At 38.3% G+C, this 25,062-nt stretch overlaps 1 protein-coding gene across 1 annotated transcript in view; it reads left to right on the forward strand.

Moving 5' to 3' along the window:
- The window catches only part of LOC128657163 (alpha-1,4-N-acetylglucosaminyltransferase-like), a 178,114-nt gene that overhangs the window by 152,873 nt on the left and 179 nt on the right, over window positions 1-25,062 (forward strand). Inside the window, exon 2 of the mRNA XM_053711404.1 lies at window positions 24,654-25,062. This exon is cut by the window's right edge and continues 179 nt beyond it. Coding sequence (XP_053567379.1) covers window positions 24,654-25,062 — 409 coding nt within the window. The remainder of the gene's footprint in view (window positions 1-24,653) is intronic.

Here is a 25,062-nt window from a genome sequence, read left to right on the forward strand (position 1 = left end):
AGATTAGGGGTTAATAAGTGTAGGTAGCTGGCGACGACGTTGTGGGGGGCAGATTAGGGGTTAATAAATATAATACAGGGGTCGGCGGTGTTAGGGGCTGCATATTAGGGGTACATAAGGATAACGTAGGTGGCGGATGGCAGATTAGGGGTTAAAAAAATTTAATCGAGTGGTGGCGATGTGGGGGGACCTCGGTTTAGGGGTACATAGGTAGTTTATGGGTGTTAGTGTACTTTAGAGTACAGTAGTTAAGAGCTTTATGAACCGGCGTTAGCCCAGAAAGCTCTTAACTACTGACTTTTTTCCTGCGGCTGGAGTTTTGTAGTTAGATGTCTAACGCTCACTTCAGAAACGACTCTAAATACCGGAGTTAGGAAGATCCCATTGAAAAGATAGGATACGCAATTGACGTAAGGGGATCTGCGGTATGGAAAAGTCGCGGCTGAAAAGTGAGCGTTAGACCCTATTTTGAGTGACTCTAAATACCGGCAGTAGCCTAAAACCAGCGTTAGGAGCCTCTAACGCTGGTTTTCACGGCTACCGCCAAACTCCAAATCTAGGTCACAGTCTTTTGGTTATTACTCCTCCAAAAAAATATTCTGTTATAGTAAAGAATCAAAAAATGTGGTACTTGGAAAGAAACATAAAAGTCTGTTATAGATTCCACTTGCAAAATACCCCCGGGGGAATGATTGTTGGCCTATGCCTTAATACGCCCCTAGTGCAAACTAGACAGGATATAAACTAAATGCAGTCGTAATAGTAATAATTTATTAGTAAACACATAATATAATATATATTGAAGATATGAGAGGCTTCTGTATGGACAAAGGGTAAGTAGCATACCTGATTGGGAAATTAAAAATTTAAAAATTAGCTAAAATATCCATAATGGTGATAATAACCTTTTAAGAAAATGATATATGGCAATGATGGTAATAATTACTAACAGACCCAAAGTGTAGTGAGAAACATAAACCAATGGAATGAATGTGATTATATATGAAATCACACATAAGGTGTATACTATAAAATACATAAAATGTAGTACAAAGTGTGAGTGGTTAGAAGGCTGCTAAATCCATATTTAGATTGAGACCAGAGGGAAACATGGTCTTCAATTTATAGATCCAATATGTTTCCCTCTGTCTCAATCTGTGAAATCTATTATATAAATGAGATGGAGGGATGGATTCAATGGGACAGATGTTAAATATATCGAGAGAACCATTATGGTTCAATTTGCAGTGTCTCGGGACACTGTTTCTTAAAGTTGTTCTTCATATTTCTAAAATGTTCTATCCATCTATTTCTGATTAATCTGCACGTACGGCCCACGTATTGGACCCCACAAATTCTACAAGTGAGCAAATAATGTACATGACAAATTCTGGTGAATCATACATTTTTTGTTTGTCGTATGAGAAAAGAACTTGCAGCCAGGATTAATAAATTTGCACATATTGCAATTCTTAAGATGGCATTTGTTGATCCCCTTCTTAGCAAGAGGTCTACAAAGAGATGATGTACCAAGGTCAGAATTTTTTATTGATTTGGTATGATTAGTTCTAACAGTTGTTTTAGTAACTACCACCTTGCTGGGTGCCAGATAGTTTTTCAATGTGGGTGCCCTCTTGAATACGCATCTGGGATCAGATGTTAATAGTTGGCCAATTATGGGATCCCTACGCAGCAACCCCCAATGTTTTCTGAGGATGCTTTTAATTCTCAAGTGATTTATACTATACTGGGTGATAAAAATAGAATTAGCTTGATAATCTTTGTTGGTGTTATGTTTGACTTTTGGTCCAAAATAGGATTTCCTATCTTCGGTTTTAGAACATTTATAAGCATCTCTAATAATATGTTCAGGATATCCTTTTTCAATAAAGTGATTTTTAAGGATAATACTCTGCTGTTCAAAATCATTAAAAAGGCTGCAATTTCTGCGTATTCTTTTATTATATTTAATATTGGATATATACCTCTTATTTAGAATACTTTATATTTTGAATATTTATTAGTATTTATCATTTATTTATTATTTTTTGGCGCCTCTTACTGATACCTGCCTGCTTCTGCTGCTGGTTTTGTATCTGATCTTTCATATATATACTACACTTTTGCCCTCTTTCATATAAGAGAGCTGCCATTAAATAAATATGTTGTCTATTAGTGAACGTAACAACAAGAGACTGCTTTTGGGGTCTACTAGACCTAATAATACAGCTTTGGATGCTATGGATGAAAATCCCTCTGAAATACCAATCCAAACTTTGTTCTTTAGCTTGGAAGAGCATCTCAAGAACGAATGCAGACACTGGTGGGATCTTGATACCCTTAAGAAATATCTTAATATTAAACAAATACCGAGAGGTCTGTACATGTTCAAAAACTGTTCTTTCAAAGATAATGTAGCTCTTTTGTCTGAATGGGAGGATGCACTTAATGAGTGTTCCTTCAAACTTATCAATATTTTGATATCCCACAGAGAGAAATTAGTCAGTGAGTCTAGCAATGAGATTGATAAAATTGAAAAACAACTACATAATGCTAAAACTAATGAAAAGTACACTGAATTGAATAGTTTAGTACTAGATAGAGTGGATACATTTGAACAAGATATCATTACTCTTAATAACAAGAAACTTGCTAGGGATAACGATGACTATTCACAGGGTGTAGTTTACACATACATGAAAGAAAGGAAAATACAACAGAGGCAGAGTAATGAGATCAACTCAGGGGAGTTTCAAACTTCCAATGGGGCCACTGAAGGCAGGGCTTTAGATAATGCACAAGAATGGGTTTTGGTGACAAAAAAACATTCCAAAAACTATTCCAGTCGTGGTCATTATAATCAACAGACTAACTATGAAAGGAAAAAGCATCCCACAAGAAATCTATATTTTCCTCCTAGGTTCAATTCTAATGGACACCAGAGAGATAGATCTGACAACCATTCTGGGAATAACCAATATAATTACCACTAACACAAGGAAAATTTTAATAATACTAATAAAAATCCTTTAAAAAACCAAACATACACTACCACTTTTAAAGAGAACCCTAATAATGACTACAACAGATATGGACCCTTCAAAAAGAAATGAGGCCTTAATAGAAGATATACCCACTAGAAATGAAGAACATTCTGTTCCCAGATATGAACAGCATTATGTCCCTAGATATGAGCAACAATATGCCCCTCGATCCCAGACTAATCATGGACATAGATCCAACTATAACAACTATTTAAACACAAAACGTAGTTCTAACACTCACAATCAGATATTTAATCACCACTCACATAATGATATATCGAATATTCACAACCCTAACCAGACGCCTATTTTACGCCAAAATCCTGACTTTAATCCTCCTAATCAGGGTCCTCCATCCATTACCCAAATTAAATCTAGGTCTGATGAACAGCTCTATAACATACCATCTACATCCTTGAATATTGATTCCTGTAGAGATGATAATGTGATTCTAGACAATCAGCCTTTTTTAGACAGGCACCCCAAACCCAGGTTTCATCAACCGAAAATCGCAGAATTTCTAGAGCCCCTAGTCACAAATATACCACATCAGAGAGGAAAAAGAGCCCACGAAGACGTGGCAAGAGAGGACGAAAGTCAACCCTCAAAGAGGGTATATTGCAGAGATTAGCTAGTGGTATCTTTAATCTTTCCTCCCACACATTATCAAAAGATGAAATAAGAGTCTTAGGTAAAGGTCTATCTTTTAGTCCCTCCAACTCCCACAATATGTTCGCGCTGTATGTAGCAATAAATAGATTTATTCATAAATTGTCTCTACAGAAATACTTTGCAGAGAAGAAATTGAAATCTGATATGTGTCCTATTTTTTTTTTTTTTTTTTTTTTTTATTGAGGTGAAAAGTGAAACAGTACAAAGTAGTCACAAATATATGTCCCCAACCCGTGGGGGCAATATTACACAAATATACATCACATCACATCCATTTAATAATACATCAAGGATATAAAACACAAATAGCGGCTGGTATTCCCATCACTATGAGCAATAAGGGACCTAGCATCCAAAATTAACTACTTGTAGTGTAAAATTGTCTATGTGACTAGTGAATCTTTAAATGAACCTCAGCATTTTAAAGTTTTTAACATATATGGCCTCTTGTTAAGACCTCACAATCTTAACTACTCGTGGGAGTTGAAAAAGAAAAATATAGCATTAATCACTATGTTTAAGCACATCTCTACTATGACTTGTACCTCTTAAGTTGACCTATAGAATAAAATATAGTCCTGAGGGCATGGGACCTATGCCCCAGGACGGCACCTATGCAGATAAGTGTTATTGGTTAGTAAACATAGTAATAGATATATCAATTAGAACTAATGGGTCATCACAGAATCTATAAACTATGAATTGTCCCCATGGAGGAAGGTATATTGTAAGTGTGGATGATTAGAACTCTATCCTAGTCTTATTTTCATTATTGGTATATGCCTCAGATCTAAGTAAAAAGTAAGCATAGATATTTGTCCTTCACAGACGTCAAAATACACAGAACATACATAGTATTTAACATTTTTGAGGTTCTACCCCCCTCTGGTGGGGGTTACCGGTACCGGGAACAAACCATGTATAAAAGGTATTTGTTGGACTATCTAATGAATATAGGTGTAGTGTAATCTAGATGGGGTACTGGGTAATAACAAAGCTTATTCGGGTTATTATAAGGTATACTGGTTAAGAATTATATGAAACCAAGGGATACTAGCTAGCGTCTGCAAATTATACTAAACATTTATCCCAAAATGCAATCATTTCCTGTAAAAGCTAGGGGAGGGCTGTTGCATTAAGACAGATTATATATGACCTCATTTACTACCGCCAAAAACATCCAAACATGCAATATAAGATAGGAGCACAATATTACTAGCTGCATCTCCACCAACTAGCCCCCACGCATCAATAACAATCATATCTACAACAGTTATGTGAACAACGTCAAACGTTTACCGGATCCCCAATTTTACCTATGAACTAAGTATGCATGATAATGTTAACTACGCCTACAAATAGCTGAACGGTGAATAAACAGTAGATACACAAGTTAAGCTAACTATATATCAACCACTTCTAAAACTCTCATTAACAACCCTCTGAGTGTAAACAGTCATTAAACCTAATGTGTATTTTGCCAGAGCCCCAGCCACTATTCCAGACCTATGGAGTATATGAGCGGATGAGGGAAGCACTCATCCAATACCCTTCCTGCCGCTGATACAGTCTCTGATAAGTAAGTTATGGGTGACTGGTTTCAGAGGTGATATCGTACACCTGTCCCATAGTATGTGATTTACTTGCACATCAAATGGTCCGCCTGATATGTGTTGTGATGGGACTGACCCCATTATAAACATCTTAGATTGAATTGTCCTCCAGTTTCGACTATCTGAAATGTTGCCAGAAGCACTGAGTTCCAAAATTGGTAGTTCAGACCACTGAGATATGGCATCATAGTACCAAGGCAAGTACAAGACTCCTGGCCATACCCCGCTCTCTATACAGACCTCTTGTTCTCCGACCACATTGACCATGTCCTTTTCCCGGGGATCGGCCGCCTCCCCTGGGCTCCAGGCAGCTGTATAATCCTCCAAGAACACCGCCTCAGTGATCTCTCCTCCCGGAGGTACAAAGAGGTGGCTGGGAATCAGTTGCTGTTTTAGTGTAGCTCCCTCCTCACCTACTTTAGTGCTCAATTGCGTTAACTGAGGGCCAGTCGGCCACGAGGCCGGTCTCCAAGTATCACAGTGTGACCGTATTGCTGCTCCACTGGTCGCAGCATCCATTAAGAGGTTGTCATTGAATATAACCCCAGAGCGTGGAGAGTCAAATAGTGTATGTATCTGGTCACATAAGTTCCGCTCGAAATCATCCAGCAGCGCCTGGATAGTGCAATAGAGGTCTTCCATGGCTTGCAAATGTAGAAGGGACAATAGATCAGTGCCGCTATGTGATAATAGTATTTAGCACCAAAACTGGTATCTGCGTGCTGTTTGCCTCAGGAACAACTCGAGGGTTTAGAACGGCGTTAGTATCTGCGTACTTTAATCCTGAAACAGGAACTATGGGGGGGTAGATGAAGGTCCAGGCCGCAAAAAGGCCTCCGCTGTGCACCTCCTCTAGTATGGTCTGCTGGGCTGGTTTGTCAGGGATGAAGGATAGATATATCTGTTCCTCAAATGTTCAAGCATACGTTCCCACTCAATATAGCTGTAGTTTATACATACAAAAGGCAACCAACAGCGGATTTGATTACACTAGATAACAGCCCATGTTAAAAGCAGCCATCTTGGTCGATGGTCGGACACGCCCCCCGATATGTGTCCTATTTTAACTGATAATATGGCTAGTAGGCCATCTTCCAACATAATCTATCACAAGCCAGAAAGCTTAACTGATCATTTACTGGATGATTATGTTCATTCTCAAATGAAACCAAAATCAAACTTTAACCCTATTCTTAATAACAATACACATCTTAATCTGTTTAAAGAATATATACTAGACAATTTAGAGAAATTACCTAAACATAAACACTACACTAAATCTAATCTTAATTATGAAGAAAGAAATGCTTTAAAATGTTTGAAAAATAATAAACAGCTAGTGATACGTCAAGCTGATAAGGGGGAGGAATTATACTACAGGATTTATCTGATTACCTAATAGAAGCCTATAAAATACTTGGCGATAGGAACTATTATCAGAAATTACCACCAGACCCTACAGACAAATATCTTAAAATACTTTTAGGGATTGTTAATTTCGGGTACCAAGGAGGCATTCTAACAAAGGCAGAGAGAGATTATTTAATTCCTGTTAAACCAAACTGTGCATTTTATTATCGCCTTCCCAAGGTGCATAAGAATGCACTATGTCCCCCAGGCAAAACAATTATTGCCGGTATTGGCAGTCTAACTGACAATATGTCAGCTTATGTGGATTTCTATTTACAACAATATGTGCTCACATTAGACTCATATATTAAGGATTCTCCTGATTTGATCCACAAATTGGAAAATCTTACTATACATGAAGATTATATATGGATCTCATGTGATGTACATGCATTGTATTCTAATATACAACATCAATGGGGGCTTCAAGCTATCTCTAAATATTTGGCTGATGATTTCTATATTCCGGATCTACAGAAGGAATTTATTTTACAATTAATTGCTTTTATATTACAACATAACTATTTTGTTTTTCAAGACAAATATTATTTACAACTCAAGGGTACAGCCATGGGGACCAGGTTCGCCCCGAGTTTTGCCAACCTTTTTATGGGTACATTTGAAGACCTCTAAATCTATAATTCGGGATACCGGTCAAACCTGGTCTTCTATGGCAGATACATTGACGATTTGTTGTTTTTGTGGAAGGGAGATATTGGTGCTGTTGAATCTTTTGTTATACATCTCAATTCTAATAATATGGGTTTGACTTTCTCGAGCAATATTGAGAAGAGATCTATAGTGTTTTTAGATCTTTGTTTGTTCTTTTCCTCGGACAACAGAATCATTACCACTACACATTTTAAGACTGTGGATTGCAACAGTTATCTTAACTATAAGAACAACCATCATAATGAATGGAAAAAGAACATACCATTTGGTCAATTTAAAAGAATACGCAGAAATTGCAGCCTTTTGAATGATTTTGAACAGCAGAGTATTATCCTTACAAATCGCTTAATTGAAAAAGGATATCCTGAACAAATTATTAGAGATGCTTATAAACGTACTAAAACTGACGATAGGAATTCCTATTTTGGACCAAAAGTCAAACATAACACCATCAAAGATTATCAAGCTAATTCTACTTTTACCACCCAGTATAGTATAAATCACTTTAGAATTAAAAGCATCCTCAGAAAACATTGGGATTGCTGCGTAGGGATCCCATACTTGGCCAACTATTAACATCTGAACCCAGATGCATATTCAAGAGGGCACCAACATTGAAAAACTATCTGGCACCCAGCAAGGTGGTAGTTAGTAAATCAACTGTTAGAACTGATCATACCAAATCAATAAAAAATTCTGACATTGGTACATCATCTCTTTGTAGACCTCTTGCTAAGAAGGGGATCAACAAATGCCATCATAAGAATTGCAATATGTGTAAATTTATTAACCTGGCTGCAAGTTCTTTTCTCATACGACAAACAAAAAATGTATGATTCACCAGAATTTGTCATGTACATCCATGTACGTAGTTTATTTGCTCACTTGTAGAATTTGTGGGGTCCAATACGTGGGCCGTACGTGCAGATTAATCAGAAATAGATGGAATGAACATTTTAGAAATATGAAGAACAACTTTAAGAAACACAGTGTCCCGAGACACTGCGATTTGAACCATAACGGTTTTCTTGATATATTTAACATCTGTCCCATTGAATCCATCCCTCCATCTCATTTATATAATAGATTTCACAGATTGAGACAGAGGGAAACATATTGGGTCTATAAATTGAAGACCATGTTTCCCTCTGGTCTCAATCTAAATATGGATTTAGCAGCCTTCTAACCACTCACACTTTGTACGACATTTTATGTATTTTATAGTATACACCTTATGTGTGATTTCATATATAATCACATTCATTCCATTGGTTTATGTTTCTCACTACACTTTGGGTCTGTTAGTAATTATTACCATCATTGCCATATATCATTTTCTTAAAAGGTTATTATCACCAATATGGATATTTTAGCAAATTTTTTAATTTTTAATTTCCCAATCAGGTATGCTACTTACCCTTTGTCCATACAGAAGCCTCTCATATCTTCAATATATATTATATTATGTGTTTACTAATAAATTATTACTATTACGACTGCATTTAGTTTATATCCTGTCTAGTTTGCACCAGGGGCGTATTAAGGCATAGGCCAACAAGGCCTGTGCCTAGAGTGGCAGATTTTGGGGGGCGGCACCTGCCACCGGCCGCTGCACTAACTGTGGCAGGCTATAAAAAAATAACTTGATTTTGGCCGCCAAGCAGTCACGTGACCGACTTTTTTCCGACATGGATTGAGGGAGTAAAGCATGTGATCTCCCAGGCAGCAATGGGGTTAGGTGAAGTCAGTGGCAACAGAGACGGCGTGTAGATGAGTCACTTAACTCAGATAGGTCCAGAGGCAGACCAACAGGGGGTGCAACAGGTGCAGGTGGCCCCAGTAGGAGGAGGGGAGGGGGGATCAAGCAGCAGCAAGTTACTGTTAATGTCTGCCTGGCACGTTTTACTCAGAACAGTCAGAGGAGGAGGGGTTGGGGAGAAACACAAGTAAAATAGCGTGAGCGGTGAGCCGTTTAGTTACAGCTCTGGGTGACTTGTTGATTGCCCTCGTTCCTGCAATGAACAATAAATCAGCCTTTCAAAACTGCTCAGTGCTGCCTGTAATATTGTTTATTCTGCAGCGTGGGATGTGTTTGGGTCTCAATTTATTCTCCGTTACTCTGGCAGCAGCTCCCGCCTCTCACAAACAGCACACTGACAGGCTCAGAAGAACAGCGCAGGCTCTTAATAAATGTGAGCCTTGAGGGAATGCCTGTCCTCTGCCTTGCTGGGTAGCAGCACCAGCTCACAGCACCATGCCCTGCTAGTACTACACTGATGACCAAATATGCATTGCAAGCTGAAACACTCAGCTTCACCAGCAACAGCAAGTCTGAATTCAATAAATGTTTGGCCATTGCTCTTTTCAGGAAGCTGTGTGTGACACTGTGTGGGCTATCAGCATGGTTTTTTAATGTCTAAATATAAATATAGATCCGATCTACATATTACCTTGCACCCTGTTCACTTGATTATACCCAAAGAAAGGAGCCTTATAGGTTATATTTATACTGCAGTGCAAGAAAGACCGCATACAACAATATTTACTTTCTCCAAAGTATTAGATTTATGTGTAGCATGCATGGTCTTTAAGTGTATAGATACTCTGCATTACATATGGTAGCAGAATTATTATTCATGTGTGTGTATATATATATATATATATATATATCCACAAAATAAAGCAGGCACTCTCCGTTTAACTTTGTCGTTTAATGGTAAACGTTTTCGGGGTCTCCCCCGTCCTCAGACCACTTACAGATATACAATAACACACAACTTAAATAGCTACTCACCCTCACCGTGTCAAATCGCCAACAGACTCTCAACTTCCGTGTCGCGCAACTGCGCATGCGCGCCTGGAACTAAGGAGAGCCGACAGGGACCAACCACCCACCACTAAAAGCAAAAGTGAAAATCAACATCACACAGAATAATGCAGCAGTGCAGACCGCTAACTACACATAGTACTATAATGCAAACTGATATTATTACCCTATACTAGGCATATTGTAATATACACAGACCTACCCCCAAACCTTTTTTGAACCTTATATCTTCAAATGTTATGCATACACATATTGCCATTTTGCCACAAAGGGATATTATTATGTTCTTATACTGTTATATTTACACTGTTATATTTACATATTTACACAGAGGGGATATCAGTGTTAGGTAGCATTACTCTTCATGTATTACACTCATGCCCCTAACTGAACAATTAGCCCAATACCTCTTTCACCAACTTAAAGGTGTTGGACCCCTGTGCATATTACTTTACCACAGAGCACCCCCCATATCCACTTTACTATTTGATAGCCATCCTCAGTTACATGGATGCTTAACTATCAGTGGGGAACCCAGCCGTAAAGATAATGAGCTGCATTGCAATTTAATTGCATGTATTCAATCCAGCCATGGACATACCCAATCATTTTAGCTTAAGCTCATATCTTACTGTGAAGGAGGCAGTAGGCATACATCCACTACAAGTTTTACAAGAAACATTGGTAATCCAAATGGACATTCAGCCCCTTTGGGTACATAGTCTCCAGGTTAAAAATCCACTGAGACTCCCGTTGTAGTAGACGCCTGCCCCTGTCACCCCCCCCTAGGATTGCGTGGAATGTGATCTATGATAATATACCGAAGGTCAGATACAGCATGACCACTGGTACTGAAGTGGCGAGCCACCGGTTGATCTGAATCACCATCCTTAATTGCCAGCCGAATCGCTGACCGGTGGTTCGCCATCCTCGTCCTGAGATCATCCTGGGTCTTACCCACGTAAAATTTACCTCACGGACAGTGTAGTAAGTAAACAATATACGTGGTTGTGCAAGTCACCCTGTGCAGGATCTTATATTTTTTATTAGACCATGGATGTTGAAACGTGCTGCTCTGGGTTAACCCACCACAGGTAGTGCAACCACTGCAACGGAAGCAACCTTTTTTCGTGGTTTTTAACCATGTACTAGGCATATAGCTGTCACTATTGTCGGGCCTCAAGAGCATATCTTTCAGTGATCTTCCACGTTTGAACCCAACCAAAGGTGACACACAGGATGCAAAGGGTAGTGTTTTGTCACTCTCCAAAATGTCCCAATGTTCCCTCAAGATATTGGAGAACTGTAGCTTTTCAGGTGAGAAGATGGTGGTAAAGATCATCCTCTTCTCACTCTTATCCCTCTCCATCTTAGTGAGTGCCTGTTCCTGTGTAAGCCCTGATGCTTCAATCAGTGATTCGTCAAGATGCTTAGAACCATAACCACGGTCCATGAATTTCTTGTACATTTCCTGTAGTTGCTGTTCCTTCCTTTCCTGGTTACTGTTATTGCGTACCACTCGCTTAAACTGTGATCTTGCCAGTGATTTTTTCAAACTAGGAGGATGGCAGCTTGTAGCATCCAATAATGAGTTCCTGTCAGTTTCCTTATAATATAAGGTTGTGCTGATACCTGTGTTTTCCTTAAAGATCCTTAAATCCAGGAAGTCGATGGTATGTATATCATAGGTCATCTTCAACTGTATATGTGGATTCACCTTGTTTAATTCTGCATACCACACCAGTAACTCATCCTCTGTCCCACACCAGATAAGGAAGAGATCATCTATATAACGTCGGTATAACCGTATTCTGTGATCCCCAAAGGCAGTAGTGGCGACCGTTTCGAAGTGGGCCATAAACAGATTCGCATAAGATGGGGCCACGTTGGACCCCATCGCTGTTCCTGAGATCTGTAAATAAAAGTCCCTCTCAAATTTGAAATAATTGCATCTCAAACAGAAATCCAGTAGTTCAGACATCACATCCACTGGAGGCCCAATATAAGGATGTCTAAGAAGATGGTACACCACAGCAGCCATACCCTGATCATGGGGAATCACGGTGTATAAACTGGTCACATCTAGTGTGACCAGAAACTCGCCTCCACCAGATGTGCGATAGGTCTTTAGCAACTGTATCAACTCCATGGAGTCCAGGAGAAAGGAGTCAGTGTGCCTCACGATTGGTTGCAGAATACTATCGACAAATGTAGCCAGGGGTTGTAAGATAGATCCCCTGGCTGACACAATCGGTCTTCCTGGAGGTGTGATTGGATTTTTGTGTACCTTCGGCAAGGTATAAATCACAGGGACAATAGGATGCCCAACTTGTAGGTAATCCCTCAAGGCCTTATCAATAAAGCCTTGTTGGTAAAGACATTCCAAATAGTTGTCAATTCTTGTCTTAAAGGCTCCAGTGGGGTTACCCAGGTAGTCGTCTATATGTGCCACCATCGGACAATTGCTGTACAATTTCCTGCTTATAGTCCCGATAGTCTTGCAGGACCAGGGCCCCTCCTTTGTCCGCCTCCCGTATCACTAAATCCTTATTATTCTGTAGGCTTTTAAGAGCTAAGCGCTGTCCAACACCTTTAAGTTGGTGAAAGAGGTATTGGGCTAATTGTTCAGTTAGGGGCATGAGTGTAATACATGAAGAGTAATGCTACCTAACACTGATATCCCCTCTGTGTAAATATGTAAATATAACAGTGTAAATATAACAGTATAAGAACATAATAATATCCCTTTGTGGCAAAATGGCAATATGTGTATGCATAACATTTGAAGATATAAGGTTCAAAAAAGGTTTGGGGGTAGGTCTGTGTATATTACAATATGCCTAGTATAGGGTAATAATATCAGTTTGCATTATAGTACTATGTGTAGTTAGCGGTCTGCACTGCTGCATTATTCTGTGTGATGTTGATTTTCACTTTTGCTTTTAGTGGTGGGTGGTTGGTCCCTGTCGGCTCTCCTTAGTTCCGGGCGCGCATGCGCAGTTGCGCGACACGGAAGTTGAGAGTCTGTTGGCGATTTGACACGGTGAGGGTGAGTAGCTATTTAAGTTGTGTGTTATTGTATATCTGTAAGTGGTCTGAGGATGGGGGAGACCCCGAAAACGTTTACCATTAAACGACAAAGTTAAACGGAGAGTGCCTGCTTTATTTTGTGGATATTTGTTTGCTTGCAAGCGCACCCCGGCAGCTGGATATAAGAAGAGTGTGCTGGTTCCCTGCTTCTGGTTGTATTTATATATATATATATATATAATAAATATAGATATAAAAAAAATATAGTAAAAAAATAATATGGCTAAAAAAGGCCTAAAACAGGGGGGGGGGTGGATGGTTTGGGCAGCAGAATTTTTTTTTGCCTAGGGCAGCACAAAACCTAAATACGCCACTGGTTTGCACTTATCTCTTCTTTTTCCTAATTGTTTTCCATGTCAAGGGTTTTTGGTTCTTTTAGCCTGCTATTTTATTACTTTGTATATTGAATGATTAGTATCTCAGTATTGGTCATATTGTATCTTTCATTACTTATTCACCACATCTAGTTCACTCCTTATTGCTATGATCGTCTGTGATTACCATCCCATGGTTGTTTTGTTATCTATTCTATTATTGTTGTCTAGCATAATATTATCTTATCTTGATACTAGTATCTTGATATGACATTATTATTATTATTATTTTTTAGCCAATCTTAAATTATTTTTATTTATCCAGGTCTCGGATCCGTTTGGATGTACTATATCCTACTTATCTATGCATGTAGTGGTTATGATTTAATTCTCAGTTTGTACTTAATGGGTGGAGTAGTAGAGTGGGTGCTCTGTGTGGCCCCCCCGAGGGCCGTGGGAGTGAAGTGCATATACGCGGACATATTATTATGTTCGTGTGTATGTATTTTTTCATTGCAGTGTTTTCGGTACTATCTTCACATCAAGATCTCTTGTCATATATTGCATGAAACGGTGTTTCCGTTTTGGCTTTCATTATGTTTAACAGCTGTGTTATTTGGGGGTGTGAAAATCCGCCAGACGCCGATTGGTTGATACTAGTTATAAGTGTAGCAGCTTTGTAACTGTTTTTATAGCCTGATTAAACCGTGCTGTGACATGGAGAAACGCATTGCTTATGTGATTTTAAGCTTTTTAATAAATCTTTGATGTTTTGTTACATCGCTGCTGCACTCTTTTATTCCTGGACTGTGTATTACTGGGGCTCCCTGTTGGTTGTACACTTCATCCACTGCGCCTTGGAAAACACTATCCTCTGCTAACAGCGAAGAAGTCTGTGGGAATCATACTGCTCCTGTGGATCCCTGTTGTTGGGATAAATACACTATTTGATCCAGGTGCCTGGGGAGTCTGCCAAGCGACTCTTTGGACTTGGCCTACCTATACTGCACATTAGTGCTTTTCATCACGTGAGTAGGATATCTATACACCTGCAAATCCTACTTGTTGTCTTGTTTTTACCTGCACTATGTGGCGCCCTCTGTCTCTCTTGTTTTAGATATACCACTTTGTGTCAGGACTCGACAAACCAGAGGAGCCGCCAGAGAAGTGTCTTTGGACATTGCCATTTATCCTTTAATTGGCTTGTAGATCAGCCTTATCTGCTTCCTCCTGGATACAACACACTTCTGATCACCTAACTCTAATTTTGAAGTCCTAATTTTTAATTTTGGGACATATATATTTTGACTTTGGTACCATTCAGGATATTATTATTGGTTTGTAAGGATATTATTTGTTTATTTATATTATTACACTTATTGTTACTGGACATTTATATTTCTATATCATATATCATCACTCACTTTGATATCCTATTAGGATACTGTATTATATTTAATATTGGATATATACCTCTTATTCAGAATACTTTTTATTTTGAATATTTATTAGTATTTATCATTTATTTATTATTTTCTGGCGCCTCTTACTGATACCTGCCTTAAAATAAATACTAACTTACCTGTGAAATAATACCTAAGCTGCCTTACATTAACACCTAACATTACAAAAAACAAAAAACACTAAAATTACAAAAAATAAAAAAACTACCATTACAAACAATTTCAAACAAAATTATATAAAACAATAAAAATTATTCCTATTCTAATAACCTTTAAAAAAAAAACACCCCAAAATAAAAAAGCCTAATTTAGAATAAACTACCAAGGGCTCTTAAAAGGGCCTTTTGTGGGCCCTTAAAAGGTTATTTTGTAGGATATTGTCCTAAAGTTAACAGCTCTTTTGCCACAAAATAAAAAACACCCCCTAACAGTATACAAACCTCCACCCCAAACCCATAAAAAAATAAAAAAATAAAACCTAATCTACCCATTGCCCTGAAAAGGGCATTTGTATGGGCATTGCCCAAGCCCTAATCCCTAATTTAAAAATAAGAACCCACCCCAAAACAAAAAAAACAAAAAAAATATTACTCAAAATAAGAAACAAATTATCAAAAGGGCCTTTTGTGGGCCCTTAAAAGGGCCTTTTGTAGGGCATTGCCCTAAGTTAAACAGCTCTTTTACCTGAAAATAAAAATACAAAGACCCACTAACATTGCAAAATACCCCCACCACCCAAATCCACAAAATAAAAAAAAACTATTTAAAAAACCTAAGGTACCCATTGCCCTGAAAAGGACATTTGTATGGGCTTTGTTCTTAAAAAGGAATTTAGCTTATTTATGAATAGCCCAAACCCTAAACTAAACCCCCCCACACCAAAAACCCTTAAAAAAACTTATCGCTAACCCCCGAAGATCCACTTACAGTTTTTGAAGTCCCGCTTGAACGATCTTCATTAGGCGGCGAAGTCCTCATCTGGGCGGTGAGAAGTCTTCATCCAGGCGGCCTCTTCAATCTTCATCCAGGCGGCGAAGTCCACATCCAGGCGGCCTCTTCTATCTTCACCCAGGTGACTCAGGTGGCATCTTCTATCTTCATCCTGGTGGTGCGGAGCAGGTCCATCCTGAAGACATCCGGAGCGGAGCATCCTCTTCATACGGTCGCTGCCATATACTGAATCTTCAATGCAAGGTACGCAATTCAAAATGGCATCCCTTGCATTCCTATTGACTGTTTTGATTTTGAAAATTCAAATCAGTCAATAGAATGAGAGCTAATGCAAACTATTTAATTAAGTAGACAAATAATTCCTTGCACTTCCAGGTAAGATTAGAAAAAAAACATCCAGATGAGAAGCGTTAGAAAAAAGTAAAACAAAATCCTTTATTATGTATGGTATAATATCATACAGATTAAAAGAAAGAGAATGTAAAATACATCTGACTGGTTTTGGCTCAAACAGCCGTAGTCATAGACGTAATAAGTGTTAACACCTGTACACTTTATATACACCGTAACAACTCCCTTGTGGTAGTACCTTAAGAACAAAATATAGCTCTAATGTGAAATTTAAAGGCCCCTTTATGAATTAATTACCTACAAATACAAATGTTTTCCAGTACGCTATTAAACCAAGATATAATCAAAACCATATTATTACAATTATACAAGAATGATATTATGGAATACATTAGGAGAGGAAGTAATTTCGCTATTACATTGGAGCATATATATACTTATCCAGTGATAATGTTGGATCAATATGACCAATTTGTAAACACCGTAGCACCTCTCCTATAGAAGTACCACGGCAAAACATAACACACAGTTGCGATTAACTCCCTGCTTATACAAGACTTATACAATTCACTGTTACATAAATAGATAAACAATATGATTAGATGAGTGCTTTTTAGATATAGCAGAGGTATTGTTATTATGTAAATATATAAACATGGAAGGGTAATAATTCAACTAACCTGACGAGGCCTATATAGATGGTAAGTTGGATATGATAACAATTGGATAAATGTAGCCTGTTTTGGAACCGTGAACAGTAAGCTATGAACAGAAATTTAGAATTAAAGATAAATACTAGTGGAGTCCATCCTAAACAGACCATCTTAATACCAAACTAAGTATATACATAGTTAAAGCCAGGTTATATAGGAATAACGTGCTGATGGGTGACGTAGTTGATGATGAAATTATATGATTAAAGCAGGCATTAATACGAAAGATGGATAATTACCCATCACTAATTGTACATCATACCAATGCTAAGAATAATAATAGTAAAAATAATAATACATTCCATTACATCATCAGAACATAGACCTTTATTTGGTATAGTGGAAAATATACGATAATGATAGACTGTTCATAGGCCATAAAAAACTGAATTGTAATAAGTTATTGCAAGTAACCAAATAACCCAAAATTTCTGGCCTAGATTTATCTATGCCAATAATTTATTATGTCAAATTCTGAGTTGAAACCTCCAGGTAGCAGGCTACCGAGCTTGTGTATCCAGTAGATTTCTTGTCTGGATAGTATCTGTAGTTTGTCTCCCCCATGAGGGGGGGGGTAATAATTTGCTTGATGACCTGCCACCTGAAGGTCGCAACTTCACCTCCATGTATTTCCAGAAAATGTTTGGCAAGTGCAGACACTGCCCTCTCATGTGACACATAGGACAAATGTTCCCTTATGCGTTTACCTACTATGCGGGTGGTCCACCCAACATATTGTTTATGGCATTGTGTACATTCAATTAAGTATATGACATACTTGTTGCAGCATTTAATGCAGCCTTTGGTGTCAAATACTTCCAAAGTGGTAGCAGATGTAAAGGTTTTGGACACGTACATGTGATCAAATGATTTACATGATTTTTTGCCGCAATTGTATGTACCATTTACTCTTAACCAAGAACTACCACTATCTTGTTTATGGAGTAAGCTTGGAGATAGCTTATTACCCAGAGTTAAATTGTGCTTTTAGACAAAGTAACAACCATCCTGGATGGTCTTATGTAAAATCATATCTCCTCGTAAAATTGGTAGATTTTTCTTGATCACCTGGCAGACCTGATGGTATTGATTTGAATATGCTGTTATCATAGTGGGTTTGACTTTAGTATCAGTTTGTTTCTGCATACTAATGTTTTTTGGTTCAAACAGTTTTTGTCTTTCTATTCGGTTTACCTCCCAAAAAGCTTTATTTACAATTTTCTTGGGATAGCCCCTGGCTTTGAGTCTCATTTTTAGATTCTCACTCTCTGCTAGGAAATCCCTTTCCGAGGTACAGTTTTGCTTGATTCTCATGAACTGACCCTTTGCTTTACCTCTGAATACATGTCCGGGGTGACTACTCTGGGCATGCAGGTGGGTATTCCCAGAGATTGGCTTCCTGTAGAGAGATGATGAGATAGTTTTAAGACTATAGTCTTATGTCAAAGTTATGTCCAGTTTATTGTGTTTTGATTCCACTCAAATGTAAATTTCAATCCTACGTCATTATTGTTAAGATATTCAACCAAGTTGAGTGCTTGTTGATAGTCTGCTGACCAAACAATAAGAAGGTCATCAATAAATCTCATGTATTTAACAAAATACTGAGAAAACTGGTTATTGCCCCATAGACGTGGAACAGCTCCCACCAACCCATAAATAGGTTTGCGTAGGATGGAGCGAATTTTGCCCCATAGCGGTTCCACGTCTCTGGAGGTAAAACACTTCAGAGAACATAAAAAAGTTGTGTTGAAGAAGAAACTGAACGGCTCTGATTACAAAATCCTTGTATTTTATTGATAAGTTGGTACATTTCTCCAAAAAGAAAGACAGAGCTTGTAGCCCAAATGTGTGTGGTATAGATGAATATAAGGATAACACATCAATGGTTACCCAACTATATCCTATCTCCCAAGTGGTGTCTTCCAATTTGGACAAAGCATGAGTAATGTCTCTCACATAACTCGGCAGACGTTGTACAAGAGGTTGTAGAAAATCATCCACCCATTTGGATAAAGGCTATAGTAGAGAGACGATGCCTGCCGCTATGGGCCTGCTTTGTACACTGGTAAGGCTTTTATGGACTTTGTGAAAATGGTGGAAAATGGAAGTTATCGGATTATCAACCATCATACAGTCAAATGTCTGTTTGTCTATAATGCAACAAGTCCCTAGGTACCTTCTTAAAATGTATAGTGGGATCTCTGGATAAGACAGTATAAGCCTCCATGTCAGTCAGTTGTCTAAGGGCCTCATTGATGTACATATCTTTGTCAAGTACCACTATACTTCTGCCTTTATCTGATTGGAGGATAACAATATCTTTGTTATTCTGCAGATTGGTAATTGCTTCTCTCTCTAGTTTTGATAAATTAGACTGGTTTCCTGATCCTGACTTCGCTAATTTGGTTAAGTCTTCCATTACCCTCTTGTGAAAGACCTCCAAACTCTTATCTCTAGATTGTAGAGGATAAAAATTTGATCTAGATCTTATGGGGCTAGGCATTTGTCCTTTCAATGTGAGGACCGACATGTCTCCACTTGTGTGTGATAGATCTTCCAAATTTTTCAGAGCACACACATCACTGAATTACATATTTAACTGATGTACCTCCTGTTGATAAGTATGCGTAGTACCCCTCTCTGCATTATCAGTCTGAAAAGAATTTTCTGAGTGTGAGGTCTCTCACCAACTTATTGACGTCTAAAATTGTTTGAAACAGGTCAAAATTGTGTGTGGGAACAAAACTCATGCCATAGCTTAAAACTTTCCTCTCTACCTCTGACATTTGATAAGAGGACAGGTTAATCACAGTATGATCACTTAATGTTATCTGTGTCTCTGTGTGTTCCTGCTGTCTCTTACTGGATATCTCTGTGGTGGTATATCTGTGTTCTCCTCCCTCTGTGCAATGACCCCTCCCCCCACCTCTGGGTCATCTTGGAGCCCTCTGAAAAACCTGAGTGTTAGATTCTGATTCTAATATCATAGAATCTCTGGAGATATTACCTTGAGAGTAGTGTGACCGCCCCCTTCTCTGTCATCCCCCTCTTTTAGGTTTTGCGCCTGTACCCTTAGAGTCTTTTAGAATAATTTTGGGTAGCAAACCTGATTCAATTTTTTCTGTCATTATTGTTTGTATTTCATCTCTCTCTTGAACAACCCTCATTATCGAAACTAGAGGCAAATCTTTCCTCATCAGTTAGTTCTTGCTCTTTTAGGGACTAGTACTTGTGATTGGATTTTTTTTTGGTTTGTGTGTTTTGTATTGTTATTTGTTATCTGCTCCCATGTTATGATTACCTTGAATTTTATTAAGTGAGTGGGACCACTGTCTACCTCTCTGGCATCTTCGCCATATATACACCAAACCATTTGTATAGTCCTTCTGGTCCCTTAGGAATTTAGAATGTTTTTTTTTCTGAATGACTAATTTTCTAGATTCTTCTTTTACCCCTCTAAGAATGGTATCATATTGGGGATATATGTCACATAATTTGTATTTTAACATATCACTTTGTAACAGCATAATCTTATTTTTCACTTCTGTGAGTAGCATGTCCTTGTATTCAATCAACAGTGAAATAAGTCTGTCAATGCTTGATTCTATCATTCTATCATTCAATGAACCCCTGATCCTTAATTTCATATGTTGGAAATGTATTGATGCGGAGACCCCTAGGGATCATCTTCATATTAACATATTTAGAAAGTATCCATTTATCCCATCTTAATTTCTGTTCTTTTTTTTTTAGATTTTCCAAATCATAAAAGAAGTCTCCTAATATAGTATTCAGTGTGTCCTGTTCAAACACATCTGCAAGTTCCAATGTATTCAAATCCTTGTCATCTAGCTCTTTAAGAGAATAGAAGGTGTCAGTTTCTGTTGGATTATCCATAATACTGTTGTGTAAAACAAATGTCTATCCTGAATGGGCTTAGTACTGAGTTAAGTTAATCACCTTTATAGGGCTAGTTATTTGCTAGATATAGCTGTATGGTGGCGGCTGGACTCTCCCAGAGGGTTGAATAAAAGTGTACCCTGAGGAGTTACAATAAAAAAACGAACATGCATGGAAGTTATTCCAGCTTCTGTTCTATCTCATGGAGTGCTGTTCTCTCTCTTTCGAATTTTATGCAAATTGCTCTTGGGTCACCCTAAGAGTAATGGGGAAACCAGACGTGGACTCCATGCACACTTGCCCTTAGAGAGACACAACTGCACTTCACTGACGAGGCCCATAGGAGGCGAAACGATTGTCTGGGGTTGTTGCTTCCCTTGTTCAGAGAAGAATTGCCTGGTATTTCAGTGCTGGACTGTCATTGGGCAGGGTCAGACTGATATGCTTCAGGATATTTTTTCTCTGTGAAGGGGCATAGTGTGCTAAAAGAACGTGCACCCTGAGGAGTTACAATAAAAATGAACATACATGGAAGTTATTCCAGCTTCTTTTCTATCTCATGGAGTGCTGTTCTCTCTCTTTCGAATTGAATAAAAGTGTAGTCTGATCCAGGGAAATAGAATATAAAAAAAGGGAAAAAAGTCTCAGAGTACAAATAATATAGTAGTCAAAGGGAAGCTAATCACAACTTGCAGAGTGTAACACAAGGGAGCCTTTTAGACCATAATTGTATTGTATTGTATATATATATAAAAGTATCAGCCAGATTGGCAATGATCAATACAATCAGGTTTGCCAGGTGATCAAGAAAAATCTACCAATTCTACGAGGAGATAACATTTTAGGTGAGACCATCCGGGATGGTTGTAACTTTGTCTATAAGCACAATTTAACTCTGGGGAATATGCTATCTCCAAGCTTACTCCATAAACAAGATAGTGGTAGTTCTTGTTTAAGAGTAAAGGGCACATACAAGTGCGGCAAAAAATCATGTAAATCATGTGATCACATGTACGTGTCCAAAACCTTTACCTCTACTACCACTTTGGAAGTATTTGACACCAAGTGCTGCATTAAATGCGGCAAGAAGTATGTCATAGTATGTCATATACTTAATTAAATGTACACAATGCCATAAACAATATGTGTCACAGGAGAGGGCAGTGTATGCACTTGCCAAACATTTTCTGGAGATACATGGAGGTGAAGTTGTTACCTTCAGGTGGCAGGACATCGAGCAAATTATTACCCCCCCCCCCATCGTGGGGGAGACAAACTACATATACTATCCAGACAAGAAATCTACTGGATACACAAGCTCAGTAGCCTGCTACCTGGAGGTTTCAACTCAGAATTTGACATAATAAATTATTGGCATAGATAAATCTAGGCCAGATATTTTTGGTTATTTGGTTACTTGCAATAACTTATTACAATTCAGTTTTTCTTTGGCCTATGAACAGTCTATCATTATTGTATATTTTCCACTATACCAAATATATGCCTATGTTCTTATGATGTAATGTATTATTAATATTACTATTATTATTCTTAGCATGGGTATGATGTACAATTAGACATGGGTAATTATCCATCTGTCGTATTAATGCCTGCTTTATCATATAATTTCATCATCAACTAAGTCACCCATCAGCACGTTGTCAGCACGTATGTATATGCTCCAATGTAATAGCGAAATTACTTCCTCTCCTAATGTATTCCATAATATCATTCTTGTATCATTGTAATAATATGGTTTTGATTATATCTTGGTTTAATAGCATACTGGAAAACATTTGTATTTGTAGGTAATTAATTCATAACAGTGCCTTTAAATTTCACATTAGAGCTATGTTTTGTTCTTAAGGTACTCCCACAAGGGAGGTGTTTTGGTGTATATAAAGTATACAGGTGTTAACACTTATTACGTCTATGACTACGGCTGTTTGAGCCGAAACAGGTCAGATGTATTTTAATCTGTATGAGATTATACCATACATAATAAAGGACTTTGTTTTACTTTTTTCTAATGCTTCTCATCTGGATGTTTTTTTTTTCTAATCTTTCCTGGAAGTGCAAGGAATTATTTGTCTTATTGTTTTGCTTGTGGAGTACAGGGACTCAATTCCGTCAGCACTCCCGGGACTTTTTAGCGATTCAGGTGCTTGTGACGTCATCATAAGAAGAGGAGGTGTATTGTTCTCTGCGAGAAGCCGAGCTGAGTGTACACGGGAGTGAAGCAACAAGAAGACTGGAATGCCAGAAAAGTTAATCTCTAAACCCATCCTTATGTTTAGCACAAAGAAATACGGTGACTTCTGTCTAATATTGTGGAATGAAATGTATGCTTTTACATAGCTCTGTGTTTAGAGGTGGGAGGAGTCATACCAGCTGTTAGCCTGAGTAAATTTTAACTAACAGCTGTCAGCATTGCACAGACTCCCTTCCTCTCATAGCAAGACAGATCTTAAGCTACTCATTTTCAGTTACTTTTCAGTTACTTTGGACTGACCGTATCAAGACTTGTGTGCTATAGGGACTGGGTTTTACATCGTTGCCAATCTGGCTGATACTTAAATTATGACATCATCTAATTCCTTAGAGCATGTAATTTTTAAAACTAGCTTCCCTTTAATACTCTGGGGCTGAATTATTAAGCACCGTATGGTGCCTAATACATTTGCTTCCGTGCAAGCCGTCAGGCTCACCGGAAACAGCAGTCAAGAAGCAGCGGTCTTAAGACAGCTGCTCCTTAACTGGTCCGCCACCTCTGAGGGACAGACAGCAATCAACATGATCAGATACGATTGGCCGCAAATCTGCAGGGGGCGGCATAGCACAAGCAGTTAACCAGAACGGCTTGTGCAAAGCTAAATGCTGACAGCGTATGCTGTATAAATTAACCCCTTTTGAGTTTAATCCATGCAAAAGGGTTAAAACATTATGGAATTACTGCTCGAGTCCAGAAGGGCACTGCTGGTCAAAATCAGAAACTGTCTCTTATCCAGTCGCCAGCAATAGTCACACAGCGGACTCCTTTGAGGGGGTTAAACACTATGGGGTAAATTTAACAAGTGCCGTGCGGACATGATTCGCTGTAGCATACATTGTCAGCATTTACCATTGCACAAGCATTTCTAGTGAAAATGCTTGTGCAATGTTGCCCCCTGCTCACCGGCGGCCACGCAGGCAGGGGGTGTCAATCATCCCGATCGTATTGGATCAGGGGATTGCAGTCTGCCACCTAAAAGGTGTTGGACAAGTTATGGGGCAGGTGTCTTATGACCGCTGCTTCTTAACTTATGTTTCCGGTGAGCTGGAAACATTGGATGTAGAAAGCAGCATCCGCTGCTTGTTAAATCTACCCTATCATATTAAAGGGTCACTAGTCTTAAAATGATATGCTCTAACAAATTAAAAGATGCAATTTGTTTTACTATAATGGCCCTTTAAGTGTACATTTTACGGGAAAATTAAATGTAAATTTTGACTTGTATTTTGTTTTGTCTCAAATGATTAAAAAATGCAATACAATAATGTATATGCAATTTGTAGGCTACATATTAAATGAGAATTATTTACAGCCTACTTCTCTGAATACAAAATTAACTGTTTTCATTATATTTGTAGGTTGACCCTAAATTAGAAAGACACTGGGTCCATGTCAGCTCAGATGGGTGCAGATTGGCCCTGATATGGAAACATGGAGGTATTTATATGGACACTGACATCATCTCAATTCGACAAATCCCAGATAAAGATTTTCTGGCTGCTCAGTCTTCCAAGTATTCTAGCAATGGTGTATTTGGCCTTTCAGTTGATCATGACTTCTGTTGGAAAAGCATGGAAAGCTTTGTCAAGAACTATAATGGAGCTGCATGGGGACATCAAGGACCAGAACTGTTCACACGAGTTCTGAAACAATACTGCACCTTGCCTGCCTTTAAGTCTTTAGAGGACATCATGTGTGGAAACATCTCTTTCTTAAACCCCCAACGCTTTTACCCTATTTCATATCCATCATGGAGACTTTATTACT

The sequence above is a fragment of the Bombina bombina genome, chromosome 4, assembly GCF_027579735.1.
Source record: "Bombina bombina isolate aBomBom1 chromosome 4, aBomBom1.pri, whole genome shotgun sequence".
In the NCBI taxonomy this organism is placed as follows: Eukaryota; Metazoa; Chordata; class Amphibia; order Anura; family Bombinatoridae; genus Bombina; species Bombina bombina.